The 14,072-nt window shown below is 52.1% G+C and overlaps 5 protein-coding genes across 5 annotated transcripts; 1 reads left to right on the forward strand and 4 right to left on the reverse strand.

Annotated features, from left to right (window-relative positions):
- Positions 1 to 1,466: 1,466 nt before the first annotated feature.
- Positions 1,467 to 3,226, reverse strand: QC762_202180 (uncharacterized protein). The gene is made up of 2 exons (XM_062887108.1): positions 2,292 to 3,226; positions 1,467 to 2,193 (listed from the first exon to the last, which is right to left on the reverse strand). The coding sequence occupies exons 1-2, from the start codon at positions 2,430 to 2,432 to the stop codon at positions 2,119 to 2,121; spliced, it is 216 nt and encodes a 71-aa protein (XP_062746896.1). The 5' UTR covers positions 2,433 to 3,226; the 3' UTR covers positions 1,467 to 2,118.
- A 1,960-nt stretch (positions 3,227 to 5,186) lies between these two features.
- On the reverse strand, positions 5,187 to 7,617 carry FDH1_1 (formate dehydrogenase (NAD+)). Its single transcript, XM_062887109.1, has 4 exons — positions 6,732 to 7,617; positions 6,414 to 6,543; positions 5,580 to 6,356; positions 5,187 to 5,478 (listed from the first exon to the last, which is right to left on the reverse strand). The coding sequence occupies exons 1-4, from the start codon at positions 6,750 to 6,752 to the stop codon at positions 5,261 to 5,263; spliced, it is 1,146 nt and encodes a 381-aa protein (XP_062746897.1). The 5' UTR covers positions 6,753 to 7,617; the 3' UTR covers positions 5,187 to 5,260.
- Positions 7,618 to 7,673: 56 nt separating this feature from the next.
- On the reverse strand, positions 7,674 to 10,584 carry QC762_202200 (uncharacterized protein). Its single transcript, XM_062887111.1, has 2 exons — positions 10,147 to 10,584; positions 7,674 to 9,980 (listed from the first exon to the last, which is right to left on the reverse strand). Exons 1-2 carry the CDS (start codon positions 10,189 to 10,191, stop codon positions 8,913 to 8,915), a joined length of 1,113 nt encoding a protein of 370 aa, XP_062746898.1. The 5' UTR covers positions 10,192 to 10,584; the 3' UTR covers positions 7,674 to 8,912.
- QC762_202198 (uncharacterized protein) lies at positions 7,873 to 8,923 on the forward strand. The gene is made up of 3 exons (XM_062887110.1): positions 7,873 to 7,991; positions 8,077 to 8,374; positions 8,527 to 8,923. Exons 1-3 carry the CDS (start codon positions 7,983 to 7,985, stop codon positions 8,688 to 8,690), a joined length of 471 nt encoding a protein of 156 aa, XP_062746899.1. The 5' UTR covers positions 7,873 to 7,982; the 3' UTR covers positions 8,691 to 8,923.
- A 223-nt stretch (positions 10,585 to 10,807) lies between the features above and the next one.
- Positions 10,808 to 13,753, reverse strand: PFA3 (palmitoyltransferase for Vac8p). Its single transcript, XM_062887112.1, has 3 exons — positions 13,641 to 13,753; positions 12,761 to 13,567; positions 10,808 to 12,699 (listed from the first exon to the last, which is right to left on the reverse strand). Exons 2-3 carry the CDS (start codon positions 13,047 to 13,049, stop codon positions 11,102 to 11,104), a joined length of 1,887 nt encoding a protein of 628 aa, XP_062746900.1. The 5' UTR covers positions 13,050 to 13,567; positions 13,641 to 13,753; the 3' UTR covers positions 10,808 to 11,101.
- Positions 13,754 to 14,072: the final 319 nt, after the last annotated feature.

The following is a 14,072-nucleotide window of genomic DNA, read 5'->3' on the forward strand; positions in this document are numbered from 1 at the left end:
TACCATATCACACAGTTTCGCTTTTAGAAAATAGATTCCACATGCTAGTGATTATTCAAAACGGTAATGAACGTATCTATCGATCTTGCAGAGTAGTCCTGATATGGCTTACACCCGGTATCCCCCACCTAGCTTCCTCCCCCTATCTCTCTTCACCGAATCTGACCCGGCAGATAAACAACTCTGAGTTGCTGTTACTGTCGTTGTCTTGTCCCGGACCCACCAACAAGCGGTGTTTATTGTCACCAATCTCGTGTGCAAACAGATACTCGCAAAAAGTGTTTACCGTCTGCGAACGCCATGCTTCGGCTTGCTGTGCGTGGATCCCGGGCAGCCAGCGAGACCTGACCTCCCGCTAACCATAACAGATGCTCGAGCGTCTCCGCGATTTGACCATCGATTGAAGTGGTGGCAACGTCTTATGCCAGCTAAGCAGCTTGGGATGTCCCTTTTTGATAGCTACCATGTTGGGATCATGGGGCTGAAATTTCATGCTGTTTGCGGTTGGTTGGGAAAGCTGGAAGAAAATGACAACGCTGGGGTTTGATGGAAAATGCATTCGAGACTGCTGCCATAAACGGGACCTGACCTCTGACAAAGCGGGCGGTCGGCCGGCTTTCGAACGGTCGTCATCGTGGGCGCAAGAGCTACATGGTGTCCGATGCCACTCTGATCTTCCCTTGGGATCGGTGAGCAGATCAGTGAACGGGGGGAATTCCGAGTATTCTGTTGCGAGCCTTGGCCGCCGCTCTCGTGCCTGCGCGCGCAGGCGAAGCTGTCGTCAACCCCTAATCAGGGTTTGATTAGTCACTGGGAAGATGATACACCAAAAAGTTGTTCTAATCGACAAGTTTGATATCATAAAGAGACAACAAAGCGGGCAGGAATGTGATCATATTACTCGGTATTCTCAAAGTTTATAACAGTACCCCTGGTCCAGTTTACAGCAGGATATCCTTAAATTGATATAGTCCTCGAAGCCCGAGAAGCTTGTTATGAATCATAGACCAAACACTTCTCCATCAGTAACCACAACAGAGGCCTGCACACGTAGTCATCACCAAGCAATAACAACAACAAACTACTAAAATCTGGATCTTGTTTGTTGTCAAAATCCAAATATGACATTCATCTAGGGTCCACGACATCCTCACCCCAGTGGATAACCCCCCCCCCCGACCCCCCCGACCCACCAGCCCAATCGCCATTGTGACCTCCATGATACGATACCCCAGCTTTTAGTTCCGCATACCCTACATGCGTGGGCCGGTGGGTCACCCAACTACCTATCTAGGCTGACGCTTGCTTGCTTGCGTGGTCATTCCAGGAAAAAAAGAGAGTCATGTTTTTGCAGATACGATATCGGAGCTATTCGGAAAGACGACATCGTGCTCTGTCGTCAACTTGTCGTCATTAGCAACCCTCCAATTTCGTCACCCATGGCGAAAAAGCCACCAACACTATTGAGCATCTAGTTTGTTTTGTTTGTGAATTTTTATTTTATTTGTTTGTTTGATCACCTCGTCTTCCAAACGAGCCAACAAAAAAAGGTGTAATTGTAAATGTCCATCCATCCATAGCCATGATTCTCAGCTGCACGCCACCTCTCGGCGCGGCTGCCAAACAAACCCATTTATCCCCCTCCTGTCTTGCGCCGTGACGCCTTGCCAAATTCCGGAAAAGTCAGAAAAAAAATTATGCTCGAGGAGTGGTTTCGTTTTTGCCGAAGAGCCGCCCTCTTGCCCCCATCTGAAATGGGGGCGATGTGAATCAGAGGTTGTAAGATATATACTGTGTGTGGCGTTGGGACGATATGCTTGGTGCAAGCCACGTCGAGTCTTGGGTATTCGCAAAGATGAACCTAGGTATCATCATCGCAAAAAAAAACCAAAAAAAAACAGACCAAGCTAATATGGATCACTTTTTCCCTACTACCGGAAAAAAGGACCGGACGGCTTCGCTATGTGTGATGGACGATGGGCGCATGCTTGCTCGATAGATAACAAGGTCGTAAAGGAGGCGAAAAGAAGCGAGCCGAGTCACGACTGCATCATCGGCGGCATTGGACGAACAGGGATGGCCGATCGTCGGTGTCGTCGGGAAGAACAGCGAGAGCGTTTATACACCCCTGATGACTTGGGTTCTTTCTTTGTTGAGCTGCATCGCGTTTTGCTCGAAGGCTTCCTTTTTGCACTGATTGGGGGAGAAGTAGTGTTAGCGAACATGTCTTCTTGTTCCGAGAGCACGTCCGATAACCCCACGAGCCACCACTGAGATGGGTCGAAACTTACGTCCTCCAGGCCCTGGCACTTGTGGTCTTCTAGCAGACGGTGGTTGCTGCAATAGTGTCCGCCGCAGAAAGCGCAGTCGCCGGAAATGCGTTGGGCGACAGCCTTGCAGTCGGTGAGCGAGCATCTGACCTTCTTGGGCATGTTGGGCGGTGTTGATTATTGGTCGAGTGTGAATGATGCCAGTGTCGAATAATGAAAAAAGAAGAATCGAGGAGAGGAAAACGGCTCGGAGGCGGAAAGAGGGAAGGGGGTGGCTGGTTTATAACAAGAGAGAGAGATGGCCTGTCAGACTTGTTGAACAACACACAGATCTCACGTGGTGAAAGTTCGCGAACCAGGGCAGGGGAATGGTGGCTAAACTAGCAGACAAGCGCAATTGGAAATAGTTGGAAACCGTTCGACTTGACCAGGCCGAGGACCAAGGACCAAGGACGGACCGTGGTGAATGGTGAGGCAGGCGGGCGGGCAGTGGGCAGCGGGCAGCGAGTGAGCAGCGAGGTACAAGTGACTTGGCCGTCGATGACGGCAGGGGAGGCGAGGCCGGTCCCACCCAATGGATTATGGAAGGCAGGGCGGTGCTTGCGTGGTCGGGTCCGCCGTTTGTAATCCAAGAGATCCACCCACCTGTTCTCCGGAGTTTGATCGCAAGGAGCACAGTCGGAGTCGGTGATGGCAAAGCAACAAGTAATTAGTCACTTGGTTCATGTCCATCACCACCTGTCGCAGACGGGATTTTCCTAGCGAATGTTGCCTCTAGAGCGCCTAGGTGTTTGTCTAAGCGTGCTGAGCTGTTGATAAGCCCGAGAGAAGACGGTAGCCTCGAGACTTGTCCCGGCCCGGCGAGAGGTATCGGGTACCTGTGGGACCCTCAAGGTTCCTTGTGATGCAGTGGAACGTACCCGAGCTAGGCCCAAGCCAGCGCATCTCACAAAGACAGCCTCTTCCCCAAGACGTCTCTCTCTCGTCTCTCGATAAAGAAGGTCCGTCCACGCGCCAAATGGCTATGTCCATCGGCCACCGGGAATTGCCAGATCTTCCCTCCCTCGGCTGACAGGTTGGGACCATCATCTTCGTCTCCTTATCTTTCCGAGTGAGCACGGCGTTGCATCCCGCGGAACCAAGCAGCAACAACAACAAACAAGTATCTAAATGTCCAATATCTGAGGCCTCATGTCATGGCATATCGCCTCCCTGCTTGCATCTTGCATCCTGCCCCCAGCACCCGGCTATCGCCATGATCCCGGGTTGGGCAGCGGAATGAATCTCCAATGTCTCACGGCGCGCCGGGCTAGACCACGCAGCACTGCAGTAGCAGCTGCAGCCATCAACCACACACCCAAGGTCACACATGTCCTCTTGTTGTTGATGTTGTACATCTTTTGGGTTGGTAGAAGGCCACTGCGGAAACCGGCCTGGTCACACATCCCGCCCGGAGTCCTGCTCTCGCGGGAACAAAACCTCACCGCCAACCACTCACCCACTCAACCCCATATTAGACCCGACCACAGCGTCAACCCCATTTCGAGATTTTTGCCTGCCGTTCCTTTGCCTCCTTTGGATCAGCGAATTTTCGATGCTCCCATGGTGACTCCAACACCAATAATCTAGTTCTAGGGCCCATCACACAACCCCAGCGAATGACCTCGCACCACGACAGAGCCTAGATTATGGGCTTCGGTTGCAACACCCCAAAGCATAACATATGATCAGATATGCCTGTCAGCTCTTTTGATGTCCCCAAGCTCTCAACCTATCTTTTTTTCCTTGCAAAAGATCACCGGTCTCACACAGTCGTCCGTCTCACGCACACTATATCCCATTCTGGATTGTGGCCCCTTCCCTCTCCAAGGATCTAACAGGTCGGGTCGAACTCCGGCGTGCAGGATGCAAGGCCAATCATTTTAGTTTTTTGTTGTAACCAGCATTAACCCAACGGCCTTTTTTGGAGTCGTCCCTTCGGATAATCTACACCCGATCGCAACGACTCGACAGCGGGTAGACGAATCTGTGAACAACTCACATGCAGGTCTCACCTTTTTCTTTTCTTTTTTCTGCCTCGTCCACCACGACGACGACGGTTGAGAACACAACAGCATCCCGGGTGTTTCTGTCTTGATGTAGGGGATATTTCACTGCTCATATTTCATCAAACCTCACGGGTTGGGTCTAGACCGTTGTATACCTACCATCCATATCAGATATCATCTTCTCAAAAGCTTACACAAAGGGCCTAGATTGATTTGCCCCATAACCAAGATTTCTTGATCGTCTTACAGCACTTAAATACGAAGCTACCTACCTAGCTGCAAGCCATCAATACGCCAAAGTCTCTTCGGGCTTTCCCTCTCACCCAACTTTATGAGGGGCGGCCCCCCCTTCGGGAACGTTACACTACTTAGCCGGACCGGTAACTGCCAAACCGAGTCAGTCAGTCAGCCATGAGGCGAGCGGAAGCTCCTCCGTGATAAAACAAATAAGGGGTCCGTGTTTTGTTGAGCAGCACACACCCCCCCCTCCCCCCAAAAAAGGAAAAAAAAAGTACCAAATCCGACAAACCCCAAGTCGTGTTGTTGCATACTTCCTTCGTATCACGCACCACACCAAGACACAACGTTGGTGGTGGTGGTATTGTTCCGTTGGCTCTCAAGACGAACTATTTGCTAAAGTCGAGAGTTCGTAATGATTTGCGTTGTTGATTACAGGTCTCTAGGGGTTATGCTCAACCAGAATACATACACAGCAACAACTTCATGTTAAACCAAAACTTTCTCTCCAAGCATCAAGTTTCCACTTACACCTCAGCGCTACTAAACAATAGTTCACTCACGGCACCACGTTCCCACTTACAACAACAACTTAATAACCTCTTCTCACTCACAAACACAAAGATCCCAAGTTGTTTAATCATCTTTTTTTCTTTCTTATTTTGCCCAAAAAGTACGAGTACAAGCCAACGCGAACCATCTCTCTTACTCGTCCATTGTGACAACAGCACGAATGCAATCACCCTGCTTCATAACCTCAAATGCCTCATTGATCTCGCCCAGCTTCTTGCGGTGGGTAATAAACTCATCCACCTTGAGCTTGCCATCAAGATAATCCTGCACCAGCCCAGGAAGTTGGGACCGGCCCTTGACACCGCCAAAGGCGCTACCCCTCCACACACGACCAGTGACAAGCTGGAACGCTATAGTTTTGAAAAACCACATGTTAGCCATCTGACATCTTGACCCAGTCCCACGGTCATGGGAAGTAGAAGACAGGAAAAAAAAAAACTCAAAAACTCACGTCTAGTAGCAATCTCCTGCCCCGCCGCCGCAACCCCAATAATGATACTCTGCCCCCACCCCTTATGACACGCCTCCAACGCCGCCCTCATCACATTCACATTCCCAGTGCAGTCAAACGTGTAGTCGCACCCCCCATCCGTAATCTCAATCAGTTTGTCCACCACGCTCTGCCCCTCGGGCAGCTTGGTCGGGTTCACAAAATCCGTCGCCCCAAACTTCCTCGACCACTCCTCCTTGCTCGGGTTCACGTCCACAACAATAATCTTCCCCGCCTTGTTCGCCACCGCGCCCTGAATCACGCTCAAGCCCACACACCCCGCCCCAAAGATGGCAACCGAGCTCCCCTCCTCCACATTCGCCGTGATCCTCGCCGCACCGTAACCCGTCGTGATCCCGCACCCCAACAGGCACGTCCTATCCATCGGCGCATCCTGCTGCACCGCGACAACAGAGATGTCAGCCACGACGGTGTACTGCGAGAAAGTCGACGTCCCCATAAAGTGAAGGATATCCTGCCCCCGTGCCCTGAACCGGGAGGTCCCATCAGGCATGACACCTTTCCCTTGGGTGGCACGGATTTTACCGCAGAGGTTGGTCTTGCCCGACTTGCAAAACTTGCACTCTTTGCACTCGGGTGTGTAGAGGGCCACGACGTGGTCGCCCGGCTTGACGTTGGTGACGCCCTCGCCGACGGACTCGACGATGCCGGCGCCCTCGTGACCGAGGATGACGGGGAAGGCGCCCTCGGGGTCTTTGCCTGAGAGGGTGTAGGCGTCTAAGGGGGCGTTTTAGCGACCAACCCTGATGAGGAAGAAGGAAGGGAACAACAAACCTGTGTGGCAGACACCGGTGTAGGCGATCTTGATTCTGACCTCGTGGGCCTTGGGCGGTGCGACTTCAACGTCCTCGTAGGAGAGCTCCTGGCCGGGGCCCCAGGCGATGGCCGCCTTGCAGGTGATGGTCTGGTGGCGGGGGTGGCATTGTCAGCGGTGTGCTCTCTTGGGAACAACAACAACAACGACGACAACAACAACCGGGGCTATGAGTTGAAGCCTTCATGGTTGAGCGTTGTCGATATGAAGCAAGGGACTAGGTTGTTGATGATAATGATGATGATGATGATGCGGGGTTATAAAGTGATGTCATTTACCTTGCCAGCTGTATCGGACATGTTGACTTGTGTGTGTCTCTTGATATCCTCGACTTTTTGTCTCCAGTTATGAAGATGAAGTGAGAGAGAGAAGGTCCGGACAAGAAAAGTTAAAATTGGGAGCTATGAGCCTCCTTTTGTTTGCCTGATTTCCGAATGGTTAATTGACGTCGGCCGTGTTCCCCCTTTGACCCCGCTTGTCGACGAAGGTGGGGTTATTTATCGCGCTGCGCTGTTATGGAGGCAGGGGCGGGATTTGGATTACGGCAAGGAAACGAAGGGGATTTATCTCTTATTCTTATTCTTTTTTCGATATCAATGATCAATCATTACTGGATAGATCTTGTAGGTGTGTGATTCTTTTTTGTCCTTGAGGAGCTTGGCTTATAGCAGGCTCGGTGATTTCACGGCATCTTTTGTATCTTTCACCTTTTATTTGGATTATCACTGCTACAGGAAAAGGTGACGGCTCGGCAGTTCTTTTCGTTTCTGTGCCATTGACTAATAGCAGTCAGTGGTGATGTCGTGATAAAGGCCTTCCGATATCAATCGGTGGAGTAGGTGGGTTTTGGTTTTTGACAGCAGAATATCTGTCAAATTGTATGGTGAGAAATTCCCGATTGGGAAAGATTATGGCATTCAACACAGAGTGGCCCTGTCTGAGTTGAATTTGCGTTGTTACTTGATGACATCTCTTTGGTGGTGTGGTGTTGCTAGCACCGGACCGGACCGCACTTCAATTCGCCGATTCGGAGGGGGCTTCATTTTCCCGCCAGGGGCAGCAACAGTTTACCGCGCTCGCGCAACGCAAGTTCAAGGTGACGAAAGCACGGATGTAAAAAGTTCTTAACGCCGGGTTTTATCTTCGGCGTGTGACTCTTTTGCTCGCTGTCGAAGAAGATAGGTCTTCTGGGCGAGAATTCGACGGGCATATAGGCTGTTGTGAATCTTCAGAAACGAAGACGGAAGGGATTTTCCGGGGCAAAGGGAACCCCCTGAGTTGATCGTGTGGACAACACGTACATATGCAAGGTGGGAAGATCACCGTTGCAGGGTTGGGGGACGCATGAAAATAGGCAGGATTGTGGTGAGGTTATACTACCTTCTTTGGTTCTATGCTTGGTCGATGATGAATTGCAGCTTTGGCTTTGAGGCATAGGGTTGCGTTCGACCATCACAAGACCAAATGAGCCACACTTCTAAAGATACCTTCCCTTCAGGACCATTTTGAAATCTTGTAACTCAAACTTTATGGCTAAGGTACTTTTGAAGAGAAGTCCAGACTTCATGAACCTCTCCCACGTGTAATAAAGTGGACCCAGCTCACCTGTCACCATTCTCGCAGCTTACCACCAGCATCTGCTTATCTCATCACCCCTCAACCTCACTTCACCACCTCACTTTTAGTCTCACTCAAACACAACCGAACAATTCAGACCCTCATTCTCAACATCCATTCAGCCCTACAACAGTAACAAACCCCCCAACGCAGCAACATGAGCGGCGAACCCCCCCCCTCCCCTCTCCCAACCTACGTCTACAAGATCATCCCCTCCGCCCCGCCCTCCCCGATCCCCGATTTTTATCCGCTCTCGGATCTCGACCGGCAAGACGGGTTCGTGCACCTGAGCACCGCACGGCAGGTCAGTGTTTATCTAGTGCCCGTTTTGTCCTAGCTCCTCGCCTCCTCACCTTACCACCACCTCTTACCTGTGTCACTCATATCCATTTGACGTACATACCCCCTTCCCCTCAACATGACATAATCTTTCTGCTGTGCTAACACAACCCCAAGGTCCCCATCACCTCCTCCCTCTTCTTCACCTCATTCAAGTCCTTCCACATCCTCAAACTCCGCCTCTCCAACTTCCCCCAAGAAAGCGTAAAATGGGACGAAGTCCCCGGCACCAACGGCTGCCCCCACCTCTACGGCAACTTTGGCGCCAAGGACGTTGTTGACAGCAAAGAGTTCGTCCGGGGAGATGACCAAACCTGGGAGGATGTCTTGAGGGGTGATAGCTGGCTCGAATAGAGCTCTTAGACCACACACACTCAACAAACATCAAACCCTCTTCCGCCCCCAAATAGTTCATAAAAAAATCAACGCTCTCATTAAAACTCATCTAAACCCAAACCCAAACCTAAACCCAAGACTCCATTCCCCTTCTCACCTTACCCCCTCTACCTCGTCCCCCTGGCCCCAACCGGCGCCCCCGTCCTCCTCCTCGCCAAACTCCGTCCCATAGCATCCCTCACCATCGGATCACTCCTAATAGTATTATGCACCAACCACTCCCTCACCCGCCTCCACACCTCCCCCATCCCCTTCTCATCCCCCGCAAACGGCGCCAGCTCCAACTGCAACAAATTCGTCGCATCCGTATCCAACCTCCTGACCGTCCCCTCCAACCTCTCAAGCCCCTTCCTCAACTCCTGCTCCTCATTCCCCGTCCCCCTCCCACCCCTTCCCACGACAATGTTCCCACTCGTCGTATCAGCCGTCAGCAACGGACCAATCTGCGAAAAGGCCAGATACAGCGTCAACGCCAACTTCTTGGCCAGCGTAATCGCCTGAAACTGTAAATACGGCTGCCGGCCAGGAAACCAAGTAACAAAAGGGTTAATAAACTTTGTCAGCAAAACCGGCGGGTACGGTCTCGTGACGGCATGGCTCTCAAACAAAAACAGCAGCGCCAGCACCAACCACCTCTCAAACTTTCCCCAGTCCAGATACCCCAGCAACCCAAACCCGTACATCGACAGCGCCGCCAGCGTGTAGTACGGCACGATCCCCTTGAAGCCCCTGTACACATAATCCGCCACGCTGCTGCAATGCTGCCACCCCGTCACCGCCTCCGGCCCAAACCGATCGTAAGCAAACCTCTTGGCCCCGTTCGTCAACGTATCCTGCGCCAGCTGCAGGTGCACAAAATAGGTATTCGCATCGTCGGCAGCGATCTTGCTGTCTTTGATCTTGTCTGGATGGAAGTGCGCCGCCAGTCTCCGGAAGCGGGATTTGATCTCCTTCTCTGTGGCTGTCAGGGGGACTCCAAGGGAGGAGTAAAATGAGGGGGTGGATTGTATGTCATGATCGGCTTCGTAGATGGTATACAACAAATAAACCGTGACGACGGCAATGTGGATTTTGCGACGGTGTTCGGCCCATCGGGGGGTTCCCGGCGTGGGGTGGGGGTCGCCGGCGCGGATGAGGATGCTGTAGAGGATTGTTTGCGTCCAGCCTGTTACCAGCTACGAGAGTGCGTTAGCTAGGAGAGCAACATATCCATTTCTACCCGCAAAACACAGAAAAAGGACTACCCGGGTCGATTGGTGATGACACTTGTAGAGTACAAGTGGCATCACCCAGCAATACAGGTCTTGCAAGTGAAGGGTGTGTGAAGCGGGGGGGGCCTACGTTGGGGAGGAAGCTCCAGGCTATCAAAGACAGAAAGCCGGACATGGTTAGGTGGTGGTAGCAATGCCAGAGAGCAATCCAGGCGGTAAGAATAAATGTGAAAGAAATGCTGCTACCGTGTCATAACCCTTCATCTGCGCAAACAAAAGTGTTTGGTGGAGTTGCGGGAGAAGTGAATGGGAATGCGACCCAACCCTCGAAATAATGTCGCGTCACAAAAGAGCTTCTGCAAGCTGGCTGCAATTGGAAGTGTGGAACACGGACCACCCTGGCCATCAAGGTTGCCACATAGCCGGCAGGCAGCTCAATATGAATGAATCAAAACAACGGACAGGAGAAATCACCAAATCTCGAAGTAAAAGCTCAACAAATGGGATGGGGAAGAAAGAGCCAAAAGCTCACCGGCCAACTCTTAAAAGTGAGCCGGCTACGAAACCCTCGGTAGGTTTACTTCGCAGGGGGATAGTCGAGGTGTGGAGGGGTCAATATTCCTTGAAGGCATCTCGAAAGACAAAGCCTCACTGAGGAATCGAACTCAGGTGTCCACGGAGCAGTGTTTTCACACCGGGCATTGTTCGTTGCCTGATTCAGGTGCGCTTACGTCTTACCTGCTGAGCCATCTGACCTTTCCAGTTACCAGATGAGTGCGTAGGCGCTTGATGGAAGGAGCACGGTTGACCTAATATATAGACCATGGTTGTAAGAGTATTATATTTACACAAATGCCTGCCCTTCCCAGCTCCCTTTTCCAGTCTCCTGTTGCCATATGTACCAGACACACCTTGCCGCCCCCACGTACCCTACAATAAAGAAAAAGAAAAAAGTATGCAAAACTAAACCGCTCGACGAAAACAACCGTGGCCAAACACAGCTAGCTGCAAGTCGCAAAAAAACGCTCTCCAAAAGCACATACTAGAATGTTCAAGAAAAAAAGGTCCCAAAAAGTATCGCCCGCTCAATCAACCCCATCATCATCATCCTCCCTATCATACTCCCTCCTCGGCGTACTCGCACCACTGCCCATCCCCCCCCGCCTCGGTGAACTCGTCCCACTTCCTCCCTGTCCTAGTCTGGGACTGCTAATCAGCAACGGACTCCTCGCCCCGGCACCCCATCGCCCATTAGTCACCACATTCATCGCTATCCTCTCCTTCCTCGCCCTAATCTCCTCCTGTTTCACCTGTTCAGTCTGCTCCTCTTCATCAATCTCGTTATCAATCTCCTCCAGCTCATCCTCCACCGTCCGCCCGGCGGGACTTAACCTCCTCAGATTAACATCCTGCTGCCCAGCTCCAAGCCCGGGGCTGACGGGATCGTCCACATAGAGGCTGGGGTCGCGGCCCAGTATCCTGTCGGCTTTGCTTTGCGCCTTTCTGTGACCAGGAGAAGGCAAAGGTGACGGAACTCTGCTGGCCGGTCTGGAAGGCTGTAAATAATGTCTCCCTGCTCCGCCATCAACTCTCACCATGGGCGGTTGAGGATCAGGCTCAGGGTAATCCGAATCAGCTCCCCAGCCTGCCACCCGCTCTCTTTCCCGTTGCTGTTCCCGCTCTCTTGCGATCCTGTCTCTCGCCTCAAGCCACTCGGGACTGGGCTCCCAGCTCCAGCCATCGCCAGTCGTGTTGCAGATTGGAATCGGCCATAATAGCGGGGCAGGGCCGAACAAATGAAGCAGGTTCCTCTTGGCGCCGAGGTCGAAAGCATTGGGAAGTTTGGTTGCATCCTGCTCGTCCATGAATTCTTCATAGCGCTTGCGGGCCCGGTACTGCTCCATTTCAGAGGGTGTAAATCTCCTCGAGCCAGCTTGCAACTCGGGGTTGACGGAGGGATGCGAGGGTTCTTGACGAAGTTCCTCGCCTTCTTCAGGCCGAGTGACACCCGGAATTGCGTTTTGATGAATATCGAGGAGTTGTTGACCGTAAGAAGGGAGCTGGACGCCTTGACCGGGAGTGTGTTGGTTGATGTAGGTCCTGTGCATGGATTCCCTGAGAGGGGTCAAATATCTAGTTTTCTCCAAGCACTCGATGGTTGTTTGGCCTCTGGTAGCGAGATAGATATGCCACCCTGTGAATGCCCCGACTACAATGCCGATGATACCGGCAACGATGGCAAGGCAGATGTAGTTAACTGGCATGAGATTCTCGACGTAAGTAGTGTTGGCGAAGATCTCTTCCCAGACCCAGCTGGCGGAGCCAAGGAAGGCGTATAGAGAGAACATTGTGGTATAAATGAGAAAAAGGAGGAAGGCCTTGTGGTTTCGGAGACCGATGCAGGTTGCTAGCCAGGGGCAGTGATGGTCCATCTTGAGGACACACCGGCGGCAGGTGGAGCAATGATGGGCGCGGTCGGGCTTCCGAGCCTGGCATTTCTTGCAGAAACGGAGCTCGCCATTGGACTTGACGGTGTATGATGTGGCCGAAGGGGCGGCGTGGGTCGGTAGCGTGCTGTAGCCATGATCGTTCGTCGTGCTTCCCGGTGGTGTAAATACGGCAGTGGTGTAGCACCAGTTGAGCATGGCGTAGAGGGCAAAGCCAACAAGTTTATAAGTGGTTCCTATCGATAAGGCGAGACTCGTCAGTGTGGTTGGGTGACATCGAGGTAGCAAGCAACATACCCAGCCATTCCACCCTCGATGGCACAGAGCAGAGATCCCACAACACATAGACGGCCCAAGTTGTTATCCCGTACACGAATGCCAAGGGAAAATACGTGGCGCAAGTGCAACATGTGCGCTCAATCTTTCTCGCCCACCGGCGAGCGCTTCCCATGTTTTCTGTCGAGGATTCGCAATCGTGGGATGGTGCTTCGAGAATAGGGGGAAACTGTCTGGTCGCGGAACGCGCAACTGGAAGGATCGGGGAGGGTGATGGCGGAGGGGATCTGGATAACGGCGTTGCATCCATCAGTTGTCGGTACAATCGGGGCACCGAGAATTATGGATTCATCGCTGGTGGTTCGAGTGGTGGACTTGTCGAGAAAAAGAACAAGGGGCAAGGCGGCTGGCTGTCAGTTTAGTGTTTGAAGTTGATGGCGACGGCAATTACAGGGGTCTCTAGCCTTGTGTTGCTGCCAGCCTCAGCCTCAAACACACTGAGCCAATGGGGTCCCCGCGTCACTGACAGCCCGGGACAGCGCTCGGGCCGCATGAACGGTTTAGCCCCTGATTTCCGGCTTCACGGGACCGTTGAAGACTTCTATATAGAATTCTGCTTGCTACAGACATGTATGGACGATTATACTTTGGTTTTGACTACTACATTACTCTCAAGAATATGCTGATCATTGTGGTTTGGCAAGAGAAGACCTATCTGTCAACTGAAATATCGAAACCTGGACTATGCTGTGACTGGCCAATTCTGTCCAGAGGCGCTCTTGGTATCTTCGACTGAGGGAATGCTTTAGCATCGAGCATAGTTTCGAACTACTACAGATATCCATGATCAATAGGAAGAGATGCCGGGAACGTAAAGTCAGGATCTTCCAAGTAGCCTCACCTCGCTCAGCATATTCGCCCCCCAGTAATGCTGCAAGTCAAGAGACTGAAGCGAAAAAGCATGCCATTGGGTATCACCAGCTCAGACATGCAGTTGTTTCTGCGTTGTGGCATGGCGGTGAAGCTCTTCCGGCCAGTGCCAGCTGAAGTTCGGCGGAAATGCACTTGGCAGATTCGCTGTCACATGGAACTACTGACGACATTGCTGGGATGGTGGATATGCAGTAAATGAAAAGCCGTCTAGGGGCTAGCTGCATAGGCACGGTACCTTGCGTAAATCCTCCGTGGATGACGGAAGCTCTTCTCCATGTACATAAAACCAGGCATTTAAACACGCCTCTATAAGACTCCCAAAAGCTCGGGTTTTCCGCTCTTTGCATGCCCTATCGGACCAACCGTTCATCCCCCGGTAACGAATCACGCAATCAGATCG

Source organism: Podospora pseudocomata, assembly GCF_035222375.1.
Source record: "Podospora pseudocomata strain CBS 415.72m chromosome 2 map unlocalized CBS415.72m_2, whole genome shotgun sequence".
Taxonomy (NCBI): Eukaryota; Fungi; Ascomycota; class Sordariomycetes; order Sordariales; family Podosporaceae; genus Podospora; species Podospora pseudocomata.